Source organism: Aquarana catesbeiana, linkage group LG01 (genome assembly GCF_042186555.1).
Source record: "Aquarana catesbeiana isolate 2022-GZ linkage group LG01, ASM4218655v1, whole genome shotgun sequence".
Taxonomy (NCBI): domain Eukaryota; kingdom Metazoa; phylum Chordata; class Amphibia; order Anura; family Ranidae; genus Aquarana; species Aquarana catesbeiana.
Window position 1 is genome coordinate 732,783,156 of NC_133324.1, and position 23,956 is coordinate 732,807,111.

At 42.4% G+C, this 23,956-nt stretch overlaps 1 protein-coding gene across 1 annotated transcript in view; it reads left to right on the top strand.

Moving 5' to 3' along the window:
• Positions 1-23,956, top strand: part of EDNRA (endothelin receptor type A) — a 111,521-nt gene that overhangs the window by 70,152 nt on the left and 17,413 nt on the right. Inside the window, exon 4 of the mRNA XM_073604726.1 lies at positions 5,269-5,467. Coding sequence (XP_073460827.1) covers positions 5,269-5,467 — 199 coding nt within the window. The remainder of the gene's footprint in view (positions 1-5,268; positions 5,468-23,956) is intronic.

Here is a 23,956-nt window from a genome sequence, read left to right on the forward strand (position 1 = left end):
GTTTTGACAGGAAGTTACTGAATGTATAGAGGAAGTTACTACACAACCATTGAAGTGTGTGTCTCTTGGGACTAGTTGATGCCCTGGCCCTTAAGAAAGTAGCATGTACCCTTTTGACATTACCATTTTATTATGCTAGAAAAATGATAGTTCTGCTCCGGCCTGGAAGGCACTTATTACTAAAGCCCTTCCTTTGTATAAAGCCACGTATGCTAGTAGGGGAACACCCAATAAATTTGATAAATTGTGGGGTGGGTTGACGAGCAGTGCATCTACAGTGTCTGAAACCGGTATGGTATTAGGCTTCTGGTAGTTGCAATATGTTATATATGCAGCATGTGTAACAGATATTTTGGGATTTTGTGCAGAGTTTCCCTTGATGCATGTTGAGTATTTGTGTACTGTATCCAGGGTCTATTGCTTATTTTTTATAGACTCATACAATGTTATTAGTAACGGAAGCCAGTAGAAGTCACATTTTAAGAATTGAGAGTTAAATGTGCAGTGGAATATTTGCTTTCATAGCTGTGTATTATTATTATTCAGCATTTATATAGCGCCAACAGTTTATGCAGCACTTTAAAACTTGAGGGTAGACAGTACAAATACAATATAGTTTAATACAGTAGAAATCAGAGGGCCCTGCTCATTAGAGCTTACAATCTAAGAGGAAGGGTCAAGAGATACAAGAGGTAATAACTGTGGGGGTGAGCTGATGTAGAAAATAAATGTACAATTGTTAGGAAGGGACCAGACAGGCTTCTCCCTCTCTCTGAGTTTTCAGGGATCGTCTGAAAGTAGACAAAGTAGGAGATAGTCGGACAGATTGGGGTAAAGCATTCCAGGGGATGGGAGAGGCTTGGAAGAAGTCCTGGATGCAAGCATGGGATGAGGTGACAAGGAAGCTAGAGAGCAGGAGGTCTTAGAAGGAGCGAAGAGGACGATTTGGTTGGTATTTTGAGACCAGGTTAGAGATGTAGCTGGGGGCCAGGTTGTGGATGGCTTTGTAAGTTACTGTTAGTATCTTGAATTTGATTTGTTGGTTGAGTGGCAGCCAATGGAGGGATTGGCAGAGATGGGTAGCAGACACTGAGCGGTTTGTAAGGTGGATGAGCCTCGCAGCAGCATTCACGATGGACTGAAGGGGGATAGCCTGTTTAGAGATAAGCCAATGAGGAGGGAGTTGCAATAGTTGAAGCAAGTGATGACCAGGGAGTGGATTAGAAGCTTTGTGGTGACATTGGTTAGGAAGGGGCGTATCTTGGAGATGTTGCGGAAGGCTGAGGTGGCAAGCTTTGGACAAGCATTTGATGTGGTGCCGAAAGGATAGTTCAGAGTTCAGGATTACACATAGGACCTTGGCATGGGGGGACGGGTTGATTTTGAGCCGTTGATTTTGACAGAGAAATCATGGGAAGTGGCACGGAAATATCATGAGCTCAGTTTTGGATAGGTTCAGTTTGAGGAAGTGATGTGACATCCAGGCTGATATATCTGTTAGCAAGTTGGTGATGCATGAGGAGACAGATGGAGTGAGTTGGGGGGTGGAGAGGTAGATTTGGGTGTAGTCCACGTAGAGATGATATTGAAAGCCATGGGAGACAATCAACTGACCCAGGGAGGAGGTGTGGATTAAGAAAAAGAGAGGTCCAAGAACAGAACCTTGGGAGGCCCCAAAGGAGAAAGGAAGAGGAAAGGAGGAAGTAGAGTTGTAAGTAACACTGAAGGAGTGGTGGGATAGGTAGGATGAGAACCAGCGAAGAGTACAATCACCGAGAATAAAGGAGTGAAGTTTTTTGAGGAGGAGGGGGTGGTCCACTGTATCAAAGGCAGCAGAGAGGTCAGTGTTTATCCTCATGACACATCACAGGAAGCACCTCCATGGTTAACAGAGGACAGAATTAAAATTAAACTTGGGAAACTTAACATTAATAAATCACCAGGACCAGATGGCTTGCACCCGAGGGTACTTAAGGAACACAGTCAAGTAATTGCCAGACCATTGTTCCTAATTTTTACTGACAGTCTACTAACTGGAATGGTACCAGCTGATTGGAGAAAAGCCAATGTAGCACCAATATTTATAAAGGGCCCAAAATACATCCCTGGGAATTACAGACCAGTTAGCCTAACATCAATAGTATGTAAACTCTTGGAGGGGATGATAAGGGACTATATACAAGATTTTAGTAATGAGAACGGTATCATTAGCAGTAATGAGCATGGATTCATGAAGAATCATTCTTGCCAAGCCAATCTATTAACCTTCTATGAGGCGGTGAGTTGCCATCTAGATAAAGGAAGGCCCATAGACGTGGTGTATCTGGATTTTGCAAAAGCATTTGACACAGTTCCCCATAAACGTTTATCGTACAAAATAAGGTCTGTTGGCATGGACCATAGGGTGAGTACATGGATTGAAAACTGGCTACAAGGGCGAGTTCAGAGGGTGGTGATAAATGGGGAGTACTCAGAATGGCCAGGGGTGGGTAGTGGGGTCCCCCAGGGTTCTGTGCTGGGACCAATCCTGTTTAATTTGTTCATAATCGATCTGGAGGATGGGGTAAACAGTTCAATCTCTGTATTTGCGGACGATACTGAGCTAAGCAGAGCAATAACTTCTCTGCAGGATGTGGAAACCTTGCAAAAAGATCTGAACAAATTAATGGGGTGGGCAACTACATGGCAAATGAGGTTCAGTGTAGAAAATTGTAAAAGAATGCGTTTGGGTGGCAAAAATATGAATGCAATCTATACACTGGGGGAGAACCTCTGGGGGAATCTAGGATCAAAAAGGACCTTGGGGTCCTAGTAGATAATAGGCTCAGCAATGGCTTGCAATGCCAAGCTGCTGCTAAAAAGCAAACAGAATATTGGCATGCATTAAAAAGGGGATTCATTCCAGAGATAAAAGATAATTCTCCAGCTCTACAAGACTCTGGTCCCGCCGCACCTAGCGTATGCTGTCCAGTTCTGGGCACCAGTCCTCAAGAAGGATGTACTGGAAATGGAGCGAGTACAGAGAAGGGCAACAAAGCTGGAGGTCTGGTCTGGAGGATATTAGTTATGAGGAAAGGTTGCGAGCACTAGACTTATTCTCTCTGGAGAAGAGACGCTTGAGGGAGGATATGATTTCAATATACAAATACCATACTGGTGAACCCACAATAGGGATAAAACTTTTTCGCAGAAGGGAGTTTAACAAGACTCGTGGCCACTCATTAAAATTAGAAGAAAAGAGGTTTAACCTTAAACTACGTAGAGGGTTCTTTACTGTAAGAGCGGCAAGGATGTGGGGGGGCATCGATAGTTTCAAGAAACTATTAGATAAGCACCTGAACGACCGTAACATACAGGGATATACAATGTAATACTGACATATAATCACGCATAGGTTGGACTTGATGGACTTGTGTCTTTTTTCAACTTCACCTACTATGTAACTATGTAAGACCTGGAGAGAGTGAAACTAATAAAGTGGTGATCAGAGAGTGGGAGAGGATTGTTGGAGAGGTTGCACAGAGTGCACAGATAGGAGAAGACAAGGTCAAGGGTATTGCCGTTGGAGTGAGTAGGAGCCTGTATCCATTCCTTCAGGTCAAGAGATGAGGTTAGACTGAGAAGTTTAGAAGTAGTAGTAGTATTAGCATTAACAGGATGTTGATAGTGGGGGTTTTAGAAGAGAGAACATAGGGCAGCCAAGCAGAGAAGTCATCCAGGAAGGTTGATACTGGTCCAGGGGGCTAGTAGATAACAGCAATTCTTAGAGAAACAGGAGAAAATAGACTAATGCAATGTGCCTCAGCAGAGGAGAGTGTCAGAGGGGGGGTGGGTCAAGTACCTGATAGGTGCTGCATGGGGCTAGAAGGATTCCCACTCCACCTCCCTTCCGTCCACTTGGTCTGGGGGAGTGAGTCCAGAGAAAGCCACCATGGCAGAGGGAAGCAGGAAAAGTAGTGTTGGATTCATGAAGCCTGGTTTCGGTGATGGCAAATAGGTTAAAGGAATTTTTGATAAAGAGGTCGTGAAGGGCGGTGAGTTTGTTACAGACAGAATGGGCATTCCAGAGAGCACAAGAGAAGGGGAGGCTGTTTTTTTGAAGAAGAGGAATAGAGACTAAGTTATGTGGGTTGCAGCTGCTGCCAGAGGGTGTAGGGAGATGGGAGCATCGGGCAAAAACAAATGATGGAGGCCCAGGGTTTAGGGATATGTCACCAGAGGTTAGGAGAAGCAGGTGGGTGGGGGAGGTAATGTGGGAATATGATTTATATAAAGGGACAGTCCTGGAGGTTTTATCAGAATATATGGATGTAGAATAAGCAAGAGTTGGTAGGAGCAGTAATAGTGAGAGGACAGGAGGCGGGGTGATATATATAAGCTGTGGGGTGGAGAAGAGGGGTGAAGGTAAGAGTGTTTGAGGAGGGAGGACACAACTGCCAAAAGGAATGGTAGAGAGCACATGTTACAAAGTGGAAGGAGAGCTTAATAGAGAGACAGAGTCACCTGCAGCCTGTTAGGTGTTTTCCAGCATAGTTTGCAATGTATGTTTGCTTCGTGCAGTCGCTGAAGTGCATATCACTTGTATGAAGAATCACTTAGAGAAAGAAGTCTTAAGGAAATAAGCCCACCAATGTGCTCCCCCAGCAACGTGCTGACCCCTTACGGCTGCTCTAAATATATACTGTTATAAGGGTGGGGGTGGAAGTTTGTTAATTAATTGTGAATGAATATAAGAGGTGTTACATGTACTGCGCCATGGCCAATTGTGGTTGTGCTAAAATAAGCACAAGCCCCCCACTGCATGCAAGCACAGAAATTATGTTGAATTGTCTTGCAGTTGGGGATCGTATGGCAAATGAATGAATGAGCTGCTGATGAATTTGCATATGAATGAGCCAACAGAGGATTTTGAAATGAATGAGCTGACCTTGAATTTGCATATGAATGATCTGTGGCCCAACGTAACAAGCAGATATGGTGATAAATTAATTCAGCAAGCCCCACACAGTGATCCTTGGATACAGCTGTAATGGCACAACTGGATAAAAAGCAGGACTGTACCAGAGAGTAAGTATACATAATGTGATGGGCAGCCTCACTAACCAACACAGTGAATTTGGAGGTGGAAGAAACAAACAAACATCTTTTTAATCATTTACCATTAGTGTTTTCACATACAGTTTAGTGCAAAGGTTTAACACAATGGTTAGATTCTATGGAGCTTTGGTTAATGAAACACATTCACATGAAAACTTCTCTGTATTCCAGGTACAGAGCAGTTGCATCCTGGAGCCGAGTTCAAGGCAATGGAATCCCACTTATCACAGCAATTGAAATTCTCTCCATCTGGGGTCTTTCGTTTGTGCTGGCAATCCCTGAGGCAATTGGATTTGTCATGGTGCCCTTTGACTATCGGAATGAAACATTACGAACTTGCATGTTTGATGCTAGATCTCCTTTTATGGAGGTATGTATATGTTCTTGTTTTATGTACAATCCTCTACACATGCAATCTTATGCCTGTGACAAATGGCTATATTCAAGGAGTACTTCATTCTCAAAAGGAGATGCAATCAGAACTCACTTTGCTTAAGTAAGAGCTGTGCAAGAAAGATAAGAATTAGCACTTAAGTACTAAGAAATCTTTACCAAATAAGACAATATTAAATTTGTATTATTATTATTATTATTATACAGGATTTATATAGTGCCGACAGTTTACGCAGCGCTTTACAACATTAGGGCAGACAGTACAATTACAATACAATTCAATACAGGGGGGGGGAAATCAGAGAGCCCTGCTCATAATTTGTATGACATCACATTATTATATCTTTCTCCCCTTCTGTCTATTTGTCTTTCTTGCCGTTTCCTGCTCTTGTGATATATTAGCCTGAATGTAAACAGGTCATATCCTAAACATCTACACTAACAATAAGTCCCATAAAATATTAATTTAAAATCCATAAATCTGTTTTTCTTTTCCTGTAGATTTCAGGCACTAAGCCCCACCCCTCTGCTACCCACATCTTTAACAGTTTAATACAAGAGCCTCTACTGGCTACCGAGGTTGTAGCATTGCATGGTTGATTGCACAGTCTTCCAATCGCATTCTGTACAACCAACTTGACAAAATGTCCCCGCTTTATCAGCGATGCAGGCTATAGCCTGCAAAGATGATCAATGTAGTCTTGTGTCTGGCAGAATACAATAACTCAGTGGGGAGGATTCCCCCATCCACATAGAGTGTGTAGATGGGGCAATTAAGTCCGTTTGTTTCATTCAACCCACTTGTTGAACAAAAACAACTGACTCATCTGTGAGCTGCCTTAGTGTGTTTTGGCCCACTTTTATACAACGTGGGCCTTGGGCTTGCCATGCAGCTCCCCTGGAATAGAAGATTTCACAGGTCACTGAGAATGTCAGACTGAAAGTGTTGACAGTGTGGTATTTGGGGGTCCAGATCACTAACTAGCCATATCTTGTTAAAATGAACAACATTTATCAAAAAGTACAACCAAAATAGCTTATCTTCAGCATAAACCAACAAAATAGTCCATAACTTTGGTACAAATTAAAGCATAAACTTGTCCCTTGACAGGGTTGAAAGTTCCTGCCTGATCCAGGTGTCCAGAAAAGGTCACAGAAGTCCAGCAGCACCTCAAGCTGCCCATTGATAGATCGAAATTTGGATTGGAAAATTCCCCCTCAATCCGTGTATTCTGACACCAAGAAAGTCTCCCCGCTGTCAGAATGTAATGACACCTCAAATGTGTGGATAGGGGAATCGACTCAGTTTTTTTCATTCAACCCTCTGGTTGAATGAAAAACTGACCCATCTATGCCCAGCTTAAGTCAGACAAACAACCCACAGCCCTCTCACACTGTGTCCTGCTCTACAAAACATCTGATTGACTTGCTGGCTACTTCCAGTCTATTTAGAGTTTTCCCACAGGTGGGCCTATCCTGAGCAATCAAAGCTGTTTCTCCTGTGGCCTCCCAGTTTAAAAGGACCACAACCATAACAACGGTGCCAATCAGGACCCATCCTTGGCATCCTGTACAAGCTATTTAGAAGTGGATCAGCACAACATTGGCAATTACAAAGATGAAGTATTGATTGGCATTGATTTTGGATGTCAGGGACATTTGATGTCTATTCTCTATGTGATGACTACTAACTTTTATGTGTAAAGGACCAACTTATTTCACAGTATATTGAGAGGGATGACAGCCATAATAATACATGAAACATTTAAATCTGTTGCGCCATAAGGGAGCTGAGTACAGGTTTTCAAATAAGAATGGTATAACTGCAAATTGTTTTTTTATTTTTTGTTTTTTGCCACTGCATGACAATTTTATCTTTCACCCTCATGCATTATAGATATCTAGTACATATGCCATTTTATTGATCAATGTGCAGTTTATAGAACATTGACAATGACTGTACTGTGTCTAGCTAACAGGCAATCATAAAAAATGTATTTTGTATTTAGTGACAGGAGAAGTTGACATGGGAACTTAACAAGAGAAATATTCCCAGAGGGAAAACCTTGGTTAGCCTTTTGATAATGCTGACATGCATATTATAAGTACAAATAAAAATGACACATCAGTACAGTGCAGATGCATGCACTGTATATTGTCAGAGAGAGACAGTTCTGTGAAAATACTCAGTGATGTTCGACTACCACGCCTTCATCTAAAAACATACCCCTAGAACAATGCGCTTTCATCTTCAGAGCAGCACTCAACAGGGTTGGGACTTAACAAGCTAAACTAACAAAGTACACGTCACACGTGCTTGATTTCAGAAGTACTAATTTGTACTGCTTTATTGGAAGCATGAAAGGTTAAATGCTCTTTCTTTGTTAACTTAATGAATATGAAAGAGCAGACATAAAAACAATGTCAGCTTTCACAAGTGTGCTTTGAAATATTACTACACTGTAACACCTATAATTAAACTGTTATATTATGTTAGATCATTAGATCATGTGGTACACATAGTTATGAAGATTGTTTATTTACCGTGACAGACTGAGATGGAAAATTGACCCCCCCAGATTTCCTTTTCTGTGTCATCTTTATTATGGGCATCTTCCAGAACCAGAAACAGCAATGGCAGTGTGTTAGATGGATGCACTAACACATCCTTGAACAGGAATAAACACATAGGGGTTGATTTGCTAAAACCGTAGAATGCAAAATCTGGTACAGCTCTGTGAACCAATCAGCTTCAAGGTTTTTTGTCAAAGCTTAAAGAATATGTAAACCCAACACTTTATTTTCCTGATATGTGCCGGCTGTACTATCTACTTATAAGAAAAAGGTATCCTGTTCTCTTTGTATCGCTTCGTTTTGTGTAAAGCACCTGGTGTTCCTGCCAGTCCCTCTACTTTTCTAATAAAAATCTGACTACACTAGCCATGATAGCACAGCATGGTCAGTTCTCCAGATATGCTGAGAACTCAGCTTGTTTGCCTCCAATGATCAGATGTGTCCTGTCCCCCCCATCCCTCACAGCCATTCACTGGGAAGACCAGTGTACTGCTGTTTCTCCTCCACCAGCTCCCTGAGATCCTTATGTTGCTGAAAACAGAGGGTATGTGACCCCTTTAAAGTATTTATAATGTGTGTGTGTGTGTGTGTGTGTGTGTGTGTGTGTGTGTATATATATATATATATATATATATATATATATATATATATATATATATATATATATATATATATATATATATATATTTTGTGTGTATATATATGTATTTACGCACACACAAATGTTGTGCCTTTCATTTAAATTTTAAACTGAATGGGTTGTTTTACAAGGCAAGCGTTTACATACATTAATTGAAAAAGCTGAAGTCAGAAGCAAAGCTGATTGGCAACCATGCACAGCTGCACCAGAGTTTGCACTCTCCAATTTTACAAAAAGGACAATTCAGGCGCTTTGCAATGATACTCAGTTCATAAAATGGTGGAACAAAACTGAAATCCCTCACAGCTGGGAGTTAAACCGTGAGCACCAATTATGATGCCTAAGAATAACAATATAACCAACAAAAGCCTTCTGTCAACAGCCTTCTGAGAGATTGCTCCACGGAACTTTGTTGCTATCCCCTGGTCAGTGGCGTCATTGGGGGGGACCAGAGGGGGCCATGACCCCCCCAACATTATACTGTGCCACACCATGCCCCCCCCCAATTAAAACACATTTTTGTTTGTATATGTAGCGGGTGCCCCGCATCTTGCTGGGGCCACCGCCAAGTTGACACAGGCTCTCCTGAGAGGCAGAGCATCCCTGACAGCTCCTGCGGGGGATTTCTTCCCGTCCCTCTGCTCACTGACACTGTTCATGGCATAATACGAGGGGAGCTCACACAGCCACGGCTGCCCGATCTGCTCCCTTCCCCTGCATTCTCTTTGGTAGGGAGGAGAGCAAGTTGCAGAAAGGACTCCACCAGCACTGTGGGGGGCCGAAGCCTTCCATTATCTCAGTGACAGTGAAGAAAGACTGATTTCACGGAAGGTAGAGCAGAGAGGAATACAGCTCCTCCTCCTCCCACCTCTGTTCCTCCTGTGTCTACCTGTCCCACCCACACTATCCCTGGCATGCAGCTGTATCTGAAGAGAGGGGATGTGGTTGCACAGGTTGCAGGAAAGAAATGTGCATGATTCCCCCATCAACACAGTCAGTGCTGACAGGGGAATCCCCCTTGCCCAGCAATTGTACTCTCCCGACAAACAGTGATTATCACTAGCAGCTATAGCAACCGCTAGCAATAGTCATAAGAGTATCTGGCAGGCTGGTTGTACCCAAGTTGATCGATCAACCATTAATGGTTCAAATCTCAGCCAGTTCCTGCTGAACTTGTTGAGATTTAAACTGTCTATGGCTGGTCTTAGCACTTAAGCAGACCATACATTGATCACTTTTTTTATTCAACTATTAGGTTGAATGAAAAAAAAAAAAGATCTAATTACCCCATCTACACATTCCAGGTGTATGGGGGAATCCTCACACTGTAGACCAGTGGTGGAAAAACCAGAGTTGCTGTCTTGTCCCGGCTATTGACAGTGCTAGTCTCTGTCTCCATGGCAGCGCATTAGGACCCAGTGCTGATTACTTTATGGGGCTGATGGGCTCATGCAAAGGAGGGTCAGCATAATTAGTTGTTATCGATGGGCTCAGGTGTGTTCAAATTCCCACGTGCCCGATCCTGCCAGGAAGCTGACACTCCGCAGTGCTAATCACAGTTAGTGAAACATTTCCTAGTCCGCAGCTGCACAGATCAGGAAATCTCTTACTGCCTGTGATTAGCCGTGTGTAGTGTCGGCTTCCTGGCAGGATCGGGCACATGGCAGTTTGAACACACCCGAGCCCATCTCTAATGGTTGTAGACAGTTGAGCTTCCTGCAGGTTGCTTAGCAGCAGTGGAGCCTACGCTGATATTCTGATCAGGATGCAATCCAGGTGATGCCCCTAGTCAAATCTAATGTTAAATATGATAGTGATTTTATTGATCAAAGCCCACACCTTACTGGCATGGAGCCCACATGGCTGCTGAACATACAGTTGATTTGATATTTATATATATATATATATATATATATATATATACATTGGGGCAAAAAAGTATTTAGTCAGCCACCAATCGTGCAAGTTCTCCCACTTAAAAAGATAAGAGAGGCCTGTAATTGTCATCATAGGTATACCTCAACTTCATCTTCAATGCCCTTGCTGATGGGAGGAGGTTTGCACTCAAAATCTCATGATACATGGCCCCATTCATTCTTTCATGTACACGGATCAGTCATCCTGTTCCCTTTGAAGAGAAACAGCCCCAAAGCATGATGTTGCCACCCCCATGCTTCACAGTAGGTATGGTGTTCTTTGGTTGCAACTCAGCATTCTCTCTCCTCCAAACACGACGAGTTGTGTTTCTACCAAACAGTTCTACTTTGGTTTCATCTGACCATATGACATTCTCCCAATCCTCTTCTGGATCTTCCAAATGCTCTCTAGCAAACCTCAGATGGGCCCAGACATGTACTGGCTTAAGCAGGGGGACACGTCTGGCACTGCAGGATCTGAGTCCCTGGCAGCGTAGTGTGTTACTGATGGTAGCCTTTGTTACACTGGTCCCAGCTCTCTGCAGGTCATTCACTAGGTCCCCCTGTGTGGTTCTGGGATTTTTGCTCACCGTTCTTGTGATCATTTTGACCCCACAGGGTGAGATCTTGCGTGGAGCCCCAGATCGAGGGAGATTATCAGTGGTCTTGTATGTCTTCCATTTTCTAATTATTGCTCCCACAGTTGATTTCTTCACACCAAGCTGCTTGCCTATTGCAGATTCAGTCTTCCCAGCCTGGTGCAGGTCTACAATTTTGTTTCTGGTGTCCTTCGACAGCTCTTTGGTCTTCACCATAGTGGAGCTTGGAGTGTGACTGTTTGAGGTTGTGGACAGGTGTCTTTTATACTGATAACAAGTTCAAACAGGTGCCATTAATACAGGTAATGAGTGGAGGACAGAGGAGCCTCTTAACCTCCCTGGCGGTATGATTATTTCGGATTTTAGGTGCTGAAAGCGGTACCATTATTTTGCATGGAAATTTGGCGTTTTATATTGTAGGTCTGTAAATCTTAACAATAACACACTTAAATCTGTCCAAACCAGAGTCTAGTAGATATCCCGGGTATGATAAAGTTTGAAACACAAAAACATAAATTATAATATAATAAATAAAAATAAATAATTAAAAAAATTTTAAAAAAATAGTAATAAAATAAATTTCCCCACAATTCACTATCGCTCAATTCTGCAAGTGTTCTAATTTACTATCGCTGTTTTCTAGCTGGTCTAAAGCCACTTTTGACGTAAAGGGACACTTTTTGGTTGCTATGGACAATCTCCAGTTTCCAGGCAGAAAGAACAGTGTATATCATGTAAAACTGCATGTAGGGCATGGGCCAGAGCACTGGGGACAAAAGGGATGTGAAATCATTTCATACAGTACTGTAATCTGTAAGATTACAGTACTGTATGTGTTATGATTTTGACAGTTTTTTGAATTTGCCGCCAGGCTCCGCCCCCGTGCGTCGCGCCGCTCGCAGGGAACGGAGCCTGGCACGGAGAGGCTTCGGAGGAGGACGGAGCCCTCGGACACTGCGGGGGACATCGCAGGACCCCGTGGACAAGGTAAGTAACGCCGCCCCAGGATCCTGCAATGCGATCCCGAGTGTGGCTCGGGGTTACCGCTAATGGTACTGAATTTTAACCCCGAGCCACACTCGGGAAAACCGCCAGGGAGGTTAAAGAAGAAGATACAGGTCTATGAGAGCCATAAATCTTGCATGTTTGTAGGTGACCAAATACTTATTTTCCACCATAATTTGCAAATAAATTCTTTCAAAAATCAGACAATGTGATTGTCTGGATTTGTTTCCACATTTTGTCTCTCATAGTTGAGGTATACCTATGATGACAATTACAGGCCTTAACTGTATATGTATATATATATATATATATATATATATATATATATATATATATATATATATATACAGTATATATACACACACACACACTGTAGATATATATGTGATTGTACTCTTGATTCTAATAAATACTGTGTTTATTAGATCTGACTGGGAACATCACCTGGATCACAGCCCAATTGGCATGTCAACAGAGAAGGTTATACAGCATTACTGCTGCTAGATGACCAGCTGGGGGCTCAGCTCTCTACAACCAATAGTGCCAGCCTTCCCCTGCATGCACCCACAATATCACCAGCACTAAGTTCTAGTAGACTGCCACCCCTGTCAGGGAGACAGACACCAGACCAGCGCTGTCAATAGCAGGGGCAGGACAGCAAGAGGAGGCTGGGGAACCCCACAGTGGCAGAACGCCAGGGCCCGGTCGCAAGTGCTACCTTTGCAACACTGGTAGTTCTCCCACTGCTTTGGACCCTTATATTTTCTTGGTATGCTGGGGACAAATCTCTCTGACACCCTGGGGGACCCCAATACAATAGGAACGGGGCTCACTGCAGCACATGTGAAAGGGTCCCATTGGGAGATCATAATAAAGGGCCCTGCAACAGAAGTAAAGGGCCCTAGCATATATATATATATATATATATATATATATATATATATATATATATAATTGCGTTTTGGCCCCCCTACTTTTGTCCCTGTCCCCCATGTGCCCCCCCTTGATATGAAAGCTGGAGACGCCACTGCCCGTGGTGTCTCAACACACACAGCATCCAGTAACCATTGCGGCTGCGGTGACATTACACCCGGCATGCTGTCTTGAAGCTTCTGCTACCCATCCTCTGCTTGAGTCTCCCGGGATTGTCCTGGGATCGATCTGCTAGCCCGCGGCCTTGCTGCACAGCCTTATGTCATCTTTTGCCTAATACAAGCCTGGCTTTTTTGCACCTTTGCCTGCAGTATACATCCCTGGCCTCTCCACTCTCCACAGAGATAAATATTGGGCTCATCACCATATCCCTTGCACAGCATCTGCTTTTTCCATCTGGGAGAACAAGTGGTTTTACCTGGCAGACGATCTCCTCTCTCCCCTCCAGCACCCGCTTGATTAATAGTATATGTTTTCAGCCTCTCAAGTCATGTCTATGTGGGATTATAGCAACATGTGATTGACACTTATACAGTCCAGTCTGTATACACAGGAGCCTTTTTATCTTTTTAAAGTTTGTTGTTGGACCAATAAACATTTTATATGTTTGTATTAACTGTGGTTTTGGTCTTTCATCTACAGTTGTGCTCATAGGTTTACACCCTGGCAGAATTTATGATTTCTTGGCCATTTTTCAGAGAATATGAATGATAACACAAAAACTTTTCTTTAACTTATGGTTAGTGTTTGGCTGAAGCAATTTATTATCAATCAACTGTGTTTACTCTTTTTAAATCATAATGAGAACAGAAACTACCCAAATGACCCTGATCAAAAGTTTACATACCCCAGTTCTTAATACGGTGTATAACCCCCTTTAACATCAATGACAGCTTGAAGTCTTTTGTGGTATTTGTGGATGAGGCTCTTTATCTGCTCAGATGGTAACGTTGCCCACTCCTCTTGGCAAAAAGCCTCCAGTTCCTGTAAATTATTGGGCTGTTTTGCATGAACTGCACATTTGAGATCTCCCCAGAGTGGCTCAATGATATTGAGGTCAGGAGACTGAGATGGTCACTCCAGAACCTTCACTTTATTCTGCTGTAGCCAATGACAGGTCGACTTGGCCTTGTGTTTTGGATCATTGTCATGTTGGAATGTCAAAGTACGTCCCATGCGCAGCTTCCTGGAAGTGAATGCAAATGTTCCTCCAGTATTTTTTGATAACATACTGCATTCATCTTGCCATCAATTTTGACCAAATTTCCTGTGCCTTTGTAGCTCACACATCCCCAAAACATCAGCGATCCACCTCCATGTTTCACAGTAGGAATGGTGTACCTTTCATCATAGGCCTTCTTGACTCCTCTCCAATTGTAGAGTTTATGGTTGTGGCCAAAAAGCTCAATTTTGGTCTTATTACTGCAAAGGACTTTGTGCCAGAAGGTTTGAGGCTTGTCTCTCTGCTGTTTTGCATATTGTAAGCGGGATACTTTGTGGCATTTGCGTAGTAATGGCTTTCTTCTGATGACTCGACCATGCAGCCCATCTTTCTTCAAGTGCCTCCTTATTGTGCGTCTTGAAACAGCCACACCACATCTTTTCAGAGAGTCCTGTATTTCACCTGAAGTTATTTGTGGATTTTTCTTTGCATCCCAAACTATTTTTCTGCCAGTTGTGGCTGAAATTTTAGTTGGTCTACCTGACCATGGTTTGGTTTCAACAGAACCCCTCATTTTCCACTTCTTGATTAGAGTTTTAACACTGCTGATTCGCATTCTCAATTCCTTGGATATCTTTTTATATCCTGCTTTATACAGTTCAACTACCTTTTCCCGCAGATCCTTTAACAATTCTTTTGCTTTCCCCATGACTCAGAATCCAGAAATGTGCAGCACTGGATGAAAGATGCAAGGGTCTGTCAGGAGTCCAGAAACTCATTGACCTTTTATACACACACACTAATTACAAGCAAACAGATCACAGGTGAAGATGGTTACCTTTATTAGCCATTCAAACCCCTTTGTGTCAACTTGTGTGCATGTTATCAGGCCAAAATCACCAGGGTATGTAAACTTTTGATCAGGGTCATTTGGGTAGTTTCTGTTGTCATGATTTAAAAAGAGAAAAACACAGTAGATTGATAATAAATGGCTTCATCCAAACACGAGTGAAAGAAAGTTTTTGTGTTATCTTTCATATTCTCTGAAAAATGGCCAAGAAATCATACATTTTGCCAGAGTATGTAAACTTTTGAGCACAACTGTGTGTGGAACTACAACTGCCAGCCAACAGCTTTCGCAACACTGGTTTGTGATAGCACAGACTTATAGAATCCCTCAGCGCTTTCCTTGAGGATCTTTGTTGGTTATACTGTCCAATTTTAGTAAAACAACCAAATAGAATACATACCCAAGATATAGTGACAAACATTAAAAGAAAAAGCATGAAGAATTGAGACTTACACATAAAAAGAGAGACACAGAACAAGTCCATGCAGCTTTTCTTAGTTGTAATGAGTGTCATGAACATATCCCGGAATTTCATATCTCTATCCAGTGATTATACAATAATCCACACCTTCAGCCAAGCAATTGTCTCAATTAATATATGTCCCAGATTTTAAAATACCATATTGATTGGCTTATCTAATCAGAATGGGGTGGTTTCACAAAGGTTGAATCCTATCCTGTTCCTGTCAATCAACATCTGTCTTAAAACATTCTGTGGTGATTGTATTAAGGTGATTGTGTTACCCATGTAACTATTAGTGATGGGGGTATTCCTGACACGCAATAGAACCAAAGAAGCTGCTTGGATAAGCACCCAAACATCATCAAAATTGAAAGAACACGTTCAGTTGAATGTGCTTAACTACTACTAGGTTTACCTTAACCTGAATAAGTGGGTACATAGACATGCAGGCAATTTCCAATTCATTGATGATAGAATAATAGCTTATAGATGGTTTGGATGAATAGACAGATGGGCACTGCAATATATTAGATTAATCCTACAGCACATGCCACATCAATGGTTAATTCTTATGCCCCACCAAATTGTGGCCAAGCTTAACTTAGCTCTGCATAACTGCTCCCACTCCCAGCATTGCCTCACTTTTTTTTGCTAGTGATGGACATATCTCTCTCTGCTTAGAGAGTTTCCCCTTTTGTGGTGCTATTTGTCTCTTCTAGCAAGTTTGCATCCAGTTGCTGAACCTTAGTGCTCTTGTGGAAGAGCATGTATCCGGATTGGTCTTTACATATTTCAGCCCCTGGAGGGCCTGTATCCACATCTCAAGGAGTAGAACGGGTATGGCCTGTAAGCTGTTGCGTACACTGGACCCCACAAAAAAGCTGGCCTTGGGCCGTGGTCTGCTGTGGTGAAGCCCTTCCCTTGAAGGCCCTGTGGGGTGTGCCTGACCTGAAAAAGTGAAGATTAAGCTGCTCCATGGCTCTGCAACACTCCCTCTGTAAATAATTTCCCAAGGAAATAGGGCCCCTGGGAAACACTGGGAGTGTGGTTTTGAGGGATTCCGCTGTTGCATCCTCATGAGGGTGACATTGTTTTGTGTACCTGACGTTTTGTGCAGTATGTGCATGTGCAGACCACCTGGGTTACTACACAGGTGTGGCCAGTAGAGTCAGACAACACCTGTTCAGGCTCCATAATGGAGTCGTCCCTTTTGGATGTGGGACACTGGCCACATTGGATTCAACCCTGCCAGCTTCTGTAAATGTGTTTAGCACAGGCCGCTGTGTGACCTTAGGACCTCGGGCCTCCCGGCAGTGGGACACTGGGAGACCACCTCTCCCCACTGTATTCTGTATGCATACAGGGTGAGTTTGGGAACCTGTACCCACACTCACCCTCATGTCATATTAGGACATGGCGGCTGTGTCCTTGCAGCCACATGTCCCAATAGATGACAACGGGACACTGGCACCAGGATGTGCACAACACCTGTGCATCCCCATGCCGGTAAAAGAAGATCCTGTATGCGCACAAATCTAATCACCCTAATTATCCTGTAAGGAGCCATTCCTCATGGTTCAGTGATGAGGTTGTTTGAAGACCTCAAACTTCCTTCCTGTCCAAAGTGGTATTAGAATTTCATTTAAATCAATATATTGTGTTTCCTTCTTTTTGCCAAACTCCTAAGCATCCTAGAGAGATTTCTCTCCACTGTTTGGATGCAGTTAGAACCGTGCAAGTCTATTCCACAGCCATTCCTTTGTTTTGTTTTTTAGTCTGATTCTATGTTTGTGTTGCCTGAGGGCTCCCAAAAGGGACAGACTGCTTCCCAATCCAAAATTCAACAACTCATTACTCAAGTGTACAACCTGAGAGGGAAGGTTCCCCCATCTCTTGTTAAAACTCACTCCATTAGAAATGTTGGTGCTTCATGGGATTTTCAGCATCAGGTCTGTAGGGCTTGAACCTGGTCTTCTACACCACGTTTACCAAGTTTTACCAGGTGGATGTTTAGGCCTTTACAGATGGCAGCCTTGGACGGAAATTCTTCTAGACAACAAACGGTTGTTTACCTTCTTTCTCTACTTTTTAAGAAGTTCTTTTTGGTTGGCCTGTCAGCCATTGTTTGCTGTTTCCCACCCTTCATGGGATTGCTTTTGGATGTCCTGATGTTCTAAGAATTAACCATTCCTGTGTGATTTGATGTATGATTAAGAAAATATCATTTTTAACTTAGCTTTAAAATCCTTTTCTTGGAGCTCTTCACAGAACACAAGACCTTCCCTTGTTTTTCACTCCAATATTGCTTGCTGACAAAACTGAGTTAATGCTAAAAGTAGGAAGGATTGTGCAGGGCTGACTTAAGCTTTGCCATTTGCCAGTGTCCAATTACCTGGAGGTGGAGCATAACCGAAAGGGCTAGGAATAAAGCATTCCTTTTGTCTTGTGATATACTCCAAGAAAATTATTTTGAAATAGCTGTTATACTTTTCTTTACTCTGTTTATATGTGTTTATATAATTGAAGTTAATTATAAATGTATATTTACATTGACCTATGTACTATTTTAACCAAAGCCTTATCAATCATGATGTCCTAGCTGATTGTACGTTTTATTGTTATGTAGTTCCATTACTGAAACACAGCTGTAAAGTTAATTTATTGTAAATCGGCACTATCTCTGTTTGAAATCTGCATCCTAGGCTTCTAGGACTATCGCGCTGCACAAGGAAGCTTGCTTTAAATGCACACTTCCTTTTGAAAATTGTTAACATCTGGACCTGAGGGAAAAACAAAAGCACTTTTATTCTTTTCAATCAAGCCCTGATGTAAGATGAGAGGGCCGCCCTTCTCAGTACCCATATTTAATCAGTCACAGGCTCTCCACATGAACATTAGTCTGTCTTACCATTTATATTTTTCTTACCGTCTGTATATATCACTAAATATGGGTTTGAGAAAAGCTAAACAGCGTCATATGAAATAACAGTATCAGTGATTTGCCAGAGAAAATTGAGTACTGTCCGTGATACTTTTTTTATTTGCACTAACATACAATTTTTCAGGACAAGCTTTCGGGGTATGTCCCCTTCTTCAAGGTCCAAGCAGTACTGATTCACAAATTTTTAAGCAGAATGTTAAAGAAAAAGAAGAAAAAAAAAAAAAAAAAGAAGAGAAAACCAAACACATACAAATCAATGGTAATAAAGATAGCAGCAGAGTTAGTGAGATAAGACAGAGGGAGAGCTAGGGGGGAATGCAGGGGGGGGGATACTAATCACAGAGCGGTCGTAAAACTTTAGCATAATGTGTAAGGAAACCAATATCTAAATTCAGGCCATTATTCTTCGTGTCAAAAAGAAGTATCATTCTTAGTTCAAACGTTTTCCTTTCCTGGATAGTTCTGAAATTCCCTTTAATAACTAAGACATTGAGGTCTTCTATGGTGTGGTCCGATTGTGAGAAATGATGTCCCACAGGTATGCATAAACTGTCTTCTTTATGTTCTTTGATGGTATGTCTGTGCAAATTCATCCTCGCTTGCAACTTCTGTCCTGTTTCACCAACATAAGATCCTTTGCTGCACCTTTTGCATTGGATGAGGTACACAACATTACTTGGGGTACAGCTGTAAGATCCCATGATATTGAAGGTCCCATTTGTGTGTGTAACACTTTTGGATAGATTTATCTGGTTGCATAGTTTGCAGCGTTTTTTATTGCAGGGTTTGCTACCATTATTTTTGACTTCATAATCAGAGTGAAGTTTCCTGCTGATTAGTTTGTGTCTGAGGTTGGGTGGTTGTCTGAAAGCCAATAATGGGGGTTGTTGGAATATTCCTTTCAGAGTTTCATCCTCTGTTATAATGGGTTGTAAATCTTTGATTATCTTTTTGATCCCTTCAAGTGCTGGGTTGTATGTGGTGACTAGAGGTACTCGGTTATTTGTTTTTTTCTCTGTGTATTGGAGGAGATTTTCTCTTCGGGTTTTCAAGGCTGTGTTTATGCTGTTGTTTATGGTTTTGTCTTTGTAACCTTTTATGATTTGCCACATACGTGATTTGCCACATACGCATGTCATAAGTGAGCAATGATAGGAAAGTTGAGGGTAAACAGAACAATAGAACTTTTGTAGCCTCCCACAGACATTATCTCAAAGTCAATCAATGCCCTGGAGTCAGTAACACTACATATACTGAATAGGCTAACAAGATAAGCCTCTCTGACATAATTAACTACAAAGTGATCTTTGACCTCCATCAATCGAAGTGGCAATTGAAAGAGCCGTTAAACACAGGACTATAGTACAACCCTAAACGTTTGTCCCCAGTATTATCACCTTCAACTTTTAACTGCAACTCATTAATATAGTTTTTGCAAGTGTAGTCCATCAATGTATTCAGTCAACATAAAGCAAAAATACTTGTCAATAAAACCAAAGCTAGGCCATAAACAAGTCTGAAAACTCTTTTCAGCCTGAAAAGCCAGTCATCAGCACCAAATTCAATGCATGGATTGTGGAACATCCAAAAATAAACACTCTTAAATGCTTTTCTCTGCAATGTATACAACTGAAACCAAAATTTATTCATAAAGGAAATTTATATTGCTTTCTATTAACATTTTAAAATATGTATCATGTTATAAAGATTCAATTTTAAAAAAACTGTTTATTTTATTCACATAAATTTGAAATATTGCTTATAAATGTGTCATTATTACCACTTGTGGCTACTACTTTGGGCATGCTTGAAAAACTGGACTGTTGGGAAACATAGCTCAACAGTAGGAAAGCTCAAATTAGACTGATGAGCGTCTCAGAGGAGGGACACACCCCTCTCAATCAACGTTAAAGCAGGCTGCGAACAAGTATGTAAGCAATGCTTTTTTTTTGTTTTTGCTTTTTTGGAAAGTCCAGCATCATCTGCAAACTGGATGAAAACCCTCATTAATTTGTCTTGTATTTCAAGTTTTTTTGTAAAATAAAAATATTATGCATATAAATAAAAAAGGTGACAAACAACATGGATTTGTAAACTTTCAAACTGAGCACAATCGTTTTTTATTCAATTTAATTTTTAAAGTACATGTAATTCTAGAAATAACCTTATCACATTTAGTGATAAATAACATTTATCACTGATTTTTCCCCTTATTGAAGATCTCCTTTAATTATAAGTTAATGTGGGCAGCACAGTGGCTATGCTGTGCTATGCTGAGCTCCACTGGAGTAATCCTTTGCTGGGACAAGCTCAGCAAATCCAGTGTTTTGTTTTTTTTGGCCATAAAGCTTCCTGGCGGGGTGCTATACGGGTCCAAGGGAATGGAACCCCGATAAAAAGGGGCCCCGGTCCTTGAAGGTTTTTTAATGGAGCCCGCCGTGAGGGGTGAAAATTGGGTCTGTTTGGTTTTACTACAGAATCCTGCAGCGGGATAAGGTAAGTGGAGGTTCCTAAGGAATTTTACATTTTCTTATGGATTTTCTCCTTGTCGTAAATGTTGCCATGCCTAAAGTCGCCACCGGGGGCTGTAAAGAGCACGTACCTTATTCATGCTTCCTATATCTCACTCTGTGTCAGCAGAAGCTGCAGGCTTCCTCCGGCTAAGTAGTCCTAAGCCTTCGGTAAGATGTTTGAGGGTTTTTTTTACCAAAACACCCCCCACCTGGTAGTTTTCTCTCTCGTCTCCCAGAATAGGCAGGGGGAGCCCAGAACGATCACGGTATGCCACTCCGCTCCCTCTTCCACCACCTCAGCATGGCGGTTCTCTATCTGCACTCCTCCCCTCCACCACCCCCCCACAAGTTGATCCCGTCGGATCAGAGGCCCACTCACGCGGGAAACAGTCTCTTTTGAAAAGAGGGGGGCGCGGTATGAAGTCGGAGGAGGCGTGGCTTAGCACGGCGTTGGCTTGCCTCAACATTCACAGTGCAGGACTGCATAATAAAAAGCTCCATTTGCAAACTGAAGGCTGACGGTGGGACACAAGAGCAGATGGGGCATGTAAGTGGTGACACAGGCATTCCCAAGGCACGTTTACTAAGCCTCAAGCTGAGCATTAAATAGCAGCAGCAGTTGCTGGACTATTTGCTCAGTAGTGGGTGCATTTTTTTTCTGGCAGTACCTCTGCGTTTGTGCATCGAACTATGGTCAGAATGGGAGGTGGAAACACCACAAAAAAGGGGCCAAAGGTGTCTCCCTCACGCTCTGAGGACCCTAGTCTCACCTCTACAATGCCAGAAATCTGGGGTGGTTGGTCAGGGTGAGCCATCGGGGCCATCAAGTGTTGCATTGCAGCCCCTGTCTATATTATTGAGGAGGTTTTTTCCTCAGCTTTGGTGGGATTGGAAGAAAGGTTAGCAGCTTTAATCGCATCTTCCCAGAGTGGGAGAAAATGCGACAGATCCCCTTCTACTACCCAAAAACTTCAAACAGAGGAACTGGGGGCGGGAGAAGAAGAATTCCCCTCAGGGGACCGTGAAGAGGCTGATGACTCCTCTCCTGAGGGGTCAATTGCAGAAGGACCTCCTTTAGCTTCACAATCTGAAAGATTGCTGGTGCAATCTCTTACTGAAATGGTCCGCTCCACATTTATGCTACCCTTAACTGAGTTGGTTGGTAAGCCCACTTCTTGTTTGGGTTTGCTAAAGCCTCCTCAAGCTGTGCATGCCTTTCCTGTCCATTCATTACTGGAACAGCTTATGTATTCTGACTGGGATCACCCAGATGAGAATTTTTCAGGAGGAAAAAGATGCTTAGCACTTTATCCCATGGAGGAAAAGTTCACTAAAAAATGGGAGATGCCAGCAATTGATGCTGCTATATCCTCTGTGAATAATATTTTGACTTGTCCGGTTGACAACACTCAAATGCTTAGGGATCCAACTGATAAGAAATTGGAATTCCTGTTAAAAACACATTTTCTTTAGCAGGTTCAGTGACTCAACCTACAGTGGCAGCAATTGGTGTATGTCAATCCTTAAAAGACCAGTTGAGACAGGTGCTCAAGGTTATCCCTGATCAGCAGGCCCAGGATTTAGCCGAGCTGCCAGGGGCTTTATGTTTTGCAATTGACGTGATGAGAGATTCTATTCTTCAGGCCTCATGCCTTATGCTTGGGGTGGTGCATATGCGTAGAATCCTATGGTTGAAGAATTCGTCAGCCGAAGCGCCATACAAAAAACTCCTGGCTAGTTTTCCTTTCCGGGTGAATGGCTGTTTGGGGATGATTTGGATAAATACAACCAAGAAAAATTCAAGTGGAAAAAGTACCCTTTTGCCAATTAAGAAAAGGAGTAAATGTCTTTCATTTAAACAAGCTCCTTCTCCAGTACCAGGGGCATCAGCCTCCAGGCAGTCACGACGGCCTCCGCCGTCAAGTTCAAAAGGTAAACCTCAGGGTCAACCCCAGGGACAAAAGAAGTCCTGGGGAAAGAAACCTACAAAACAAAATACTAAAGCCTCTTTATGAAGGGGCGCCCCTGCTCGCTTGAGTAGGGGAAAGACTTCTGCAGTTCTCAAGGATCTGGCTGGAGGAGTTTTGAGACAGATGGGTGATCTCCACAATAGCTCTAGGTTACAAACTAGAGTTCCGAGGGTTCCCGTCTCCTCATTTTCTCAGATCAAACGTTCCCAAAGATCCAGAGCAAAAGAAGTCTCTCTTTCAAGCATTAGATCGGCTTTTGTCTCAAAAAGTGATCATGGAGGTTCCCATGCAAGAGCAAGGGTTGGGGTTTTATTCAAACCTCTTCACGGTGCCAAAACCAAATGGAGATGTCAGACCCATTCTAGATCTCAAGGATCTGAACCAATTCCTAAATATCCACTTGTTTCGCATGGAATCAATCAGATCAGTACTCCATCCTGCAAGGAGGAGAATTTCTGGCATTAATCAACATCAAGGATGCATACCTGCATGTGCCTATTTTCCCCGCTAACCAGAAATATCTACGTTTCAAGGTAGAAAAGCTTCATTTTCAGTTTGTGGCTCTGCCTTTTGGTCTAGCTACTGCACGGTATTGTTTCAACGACCACTTGCATCGCATTCTTTGGTTCGTAGCTTTATACAGGGGGTAACGTGGCTTAATCCACCGGTTAGGTCACCCCTGAACCCCTGGGACTTGAATTTAGTTCTGTCGGCATTACAGAAACAGCCTTTTGAGCCGATACGACATATTCCCTTGGTCCTTTTGACAAGGAAGCTAGTTTTTCTGGTAGCCATATCTTCTGCAAGAAGGGTATCAGAGTTTGCTGCTCTTTCTTGTAAAGAGCCATATTTAATTATTCACAAGGATAGGGTAGTATTGCGTCCTCATCCTAACTTTCT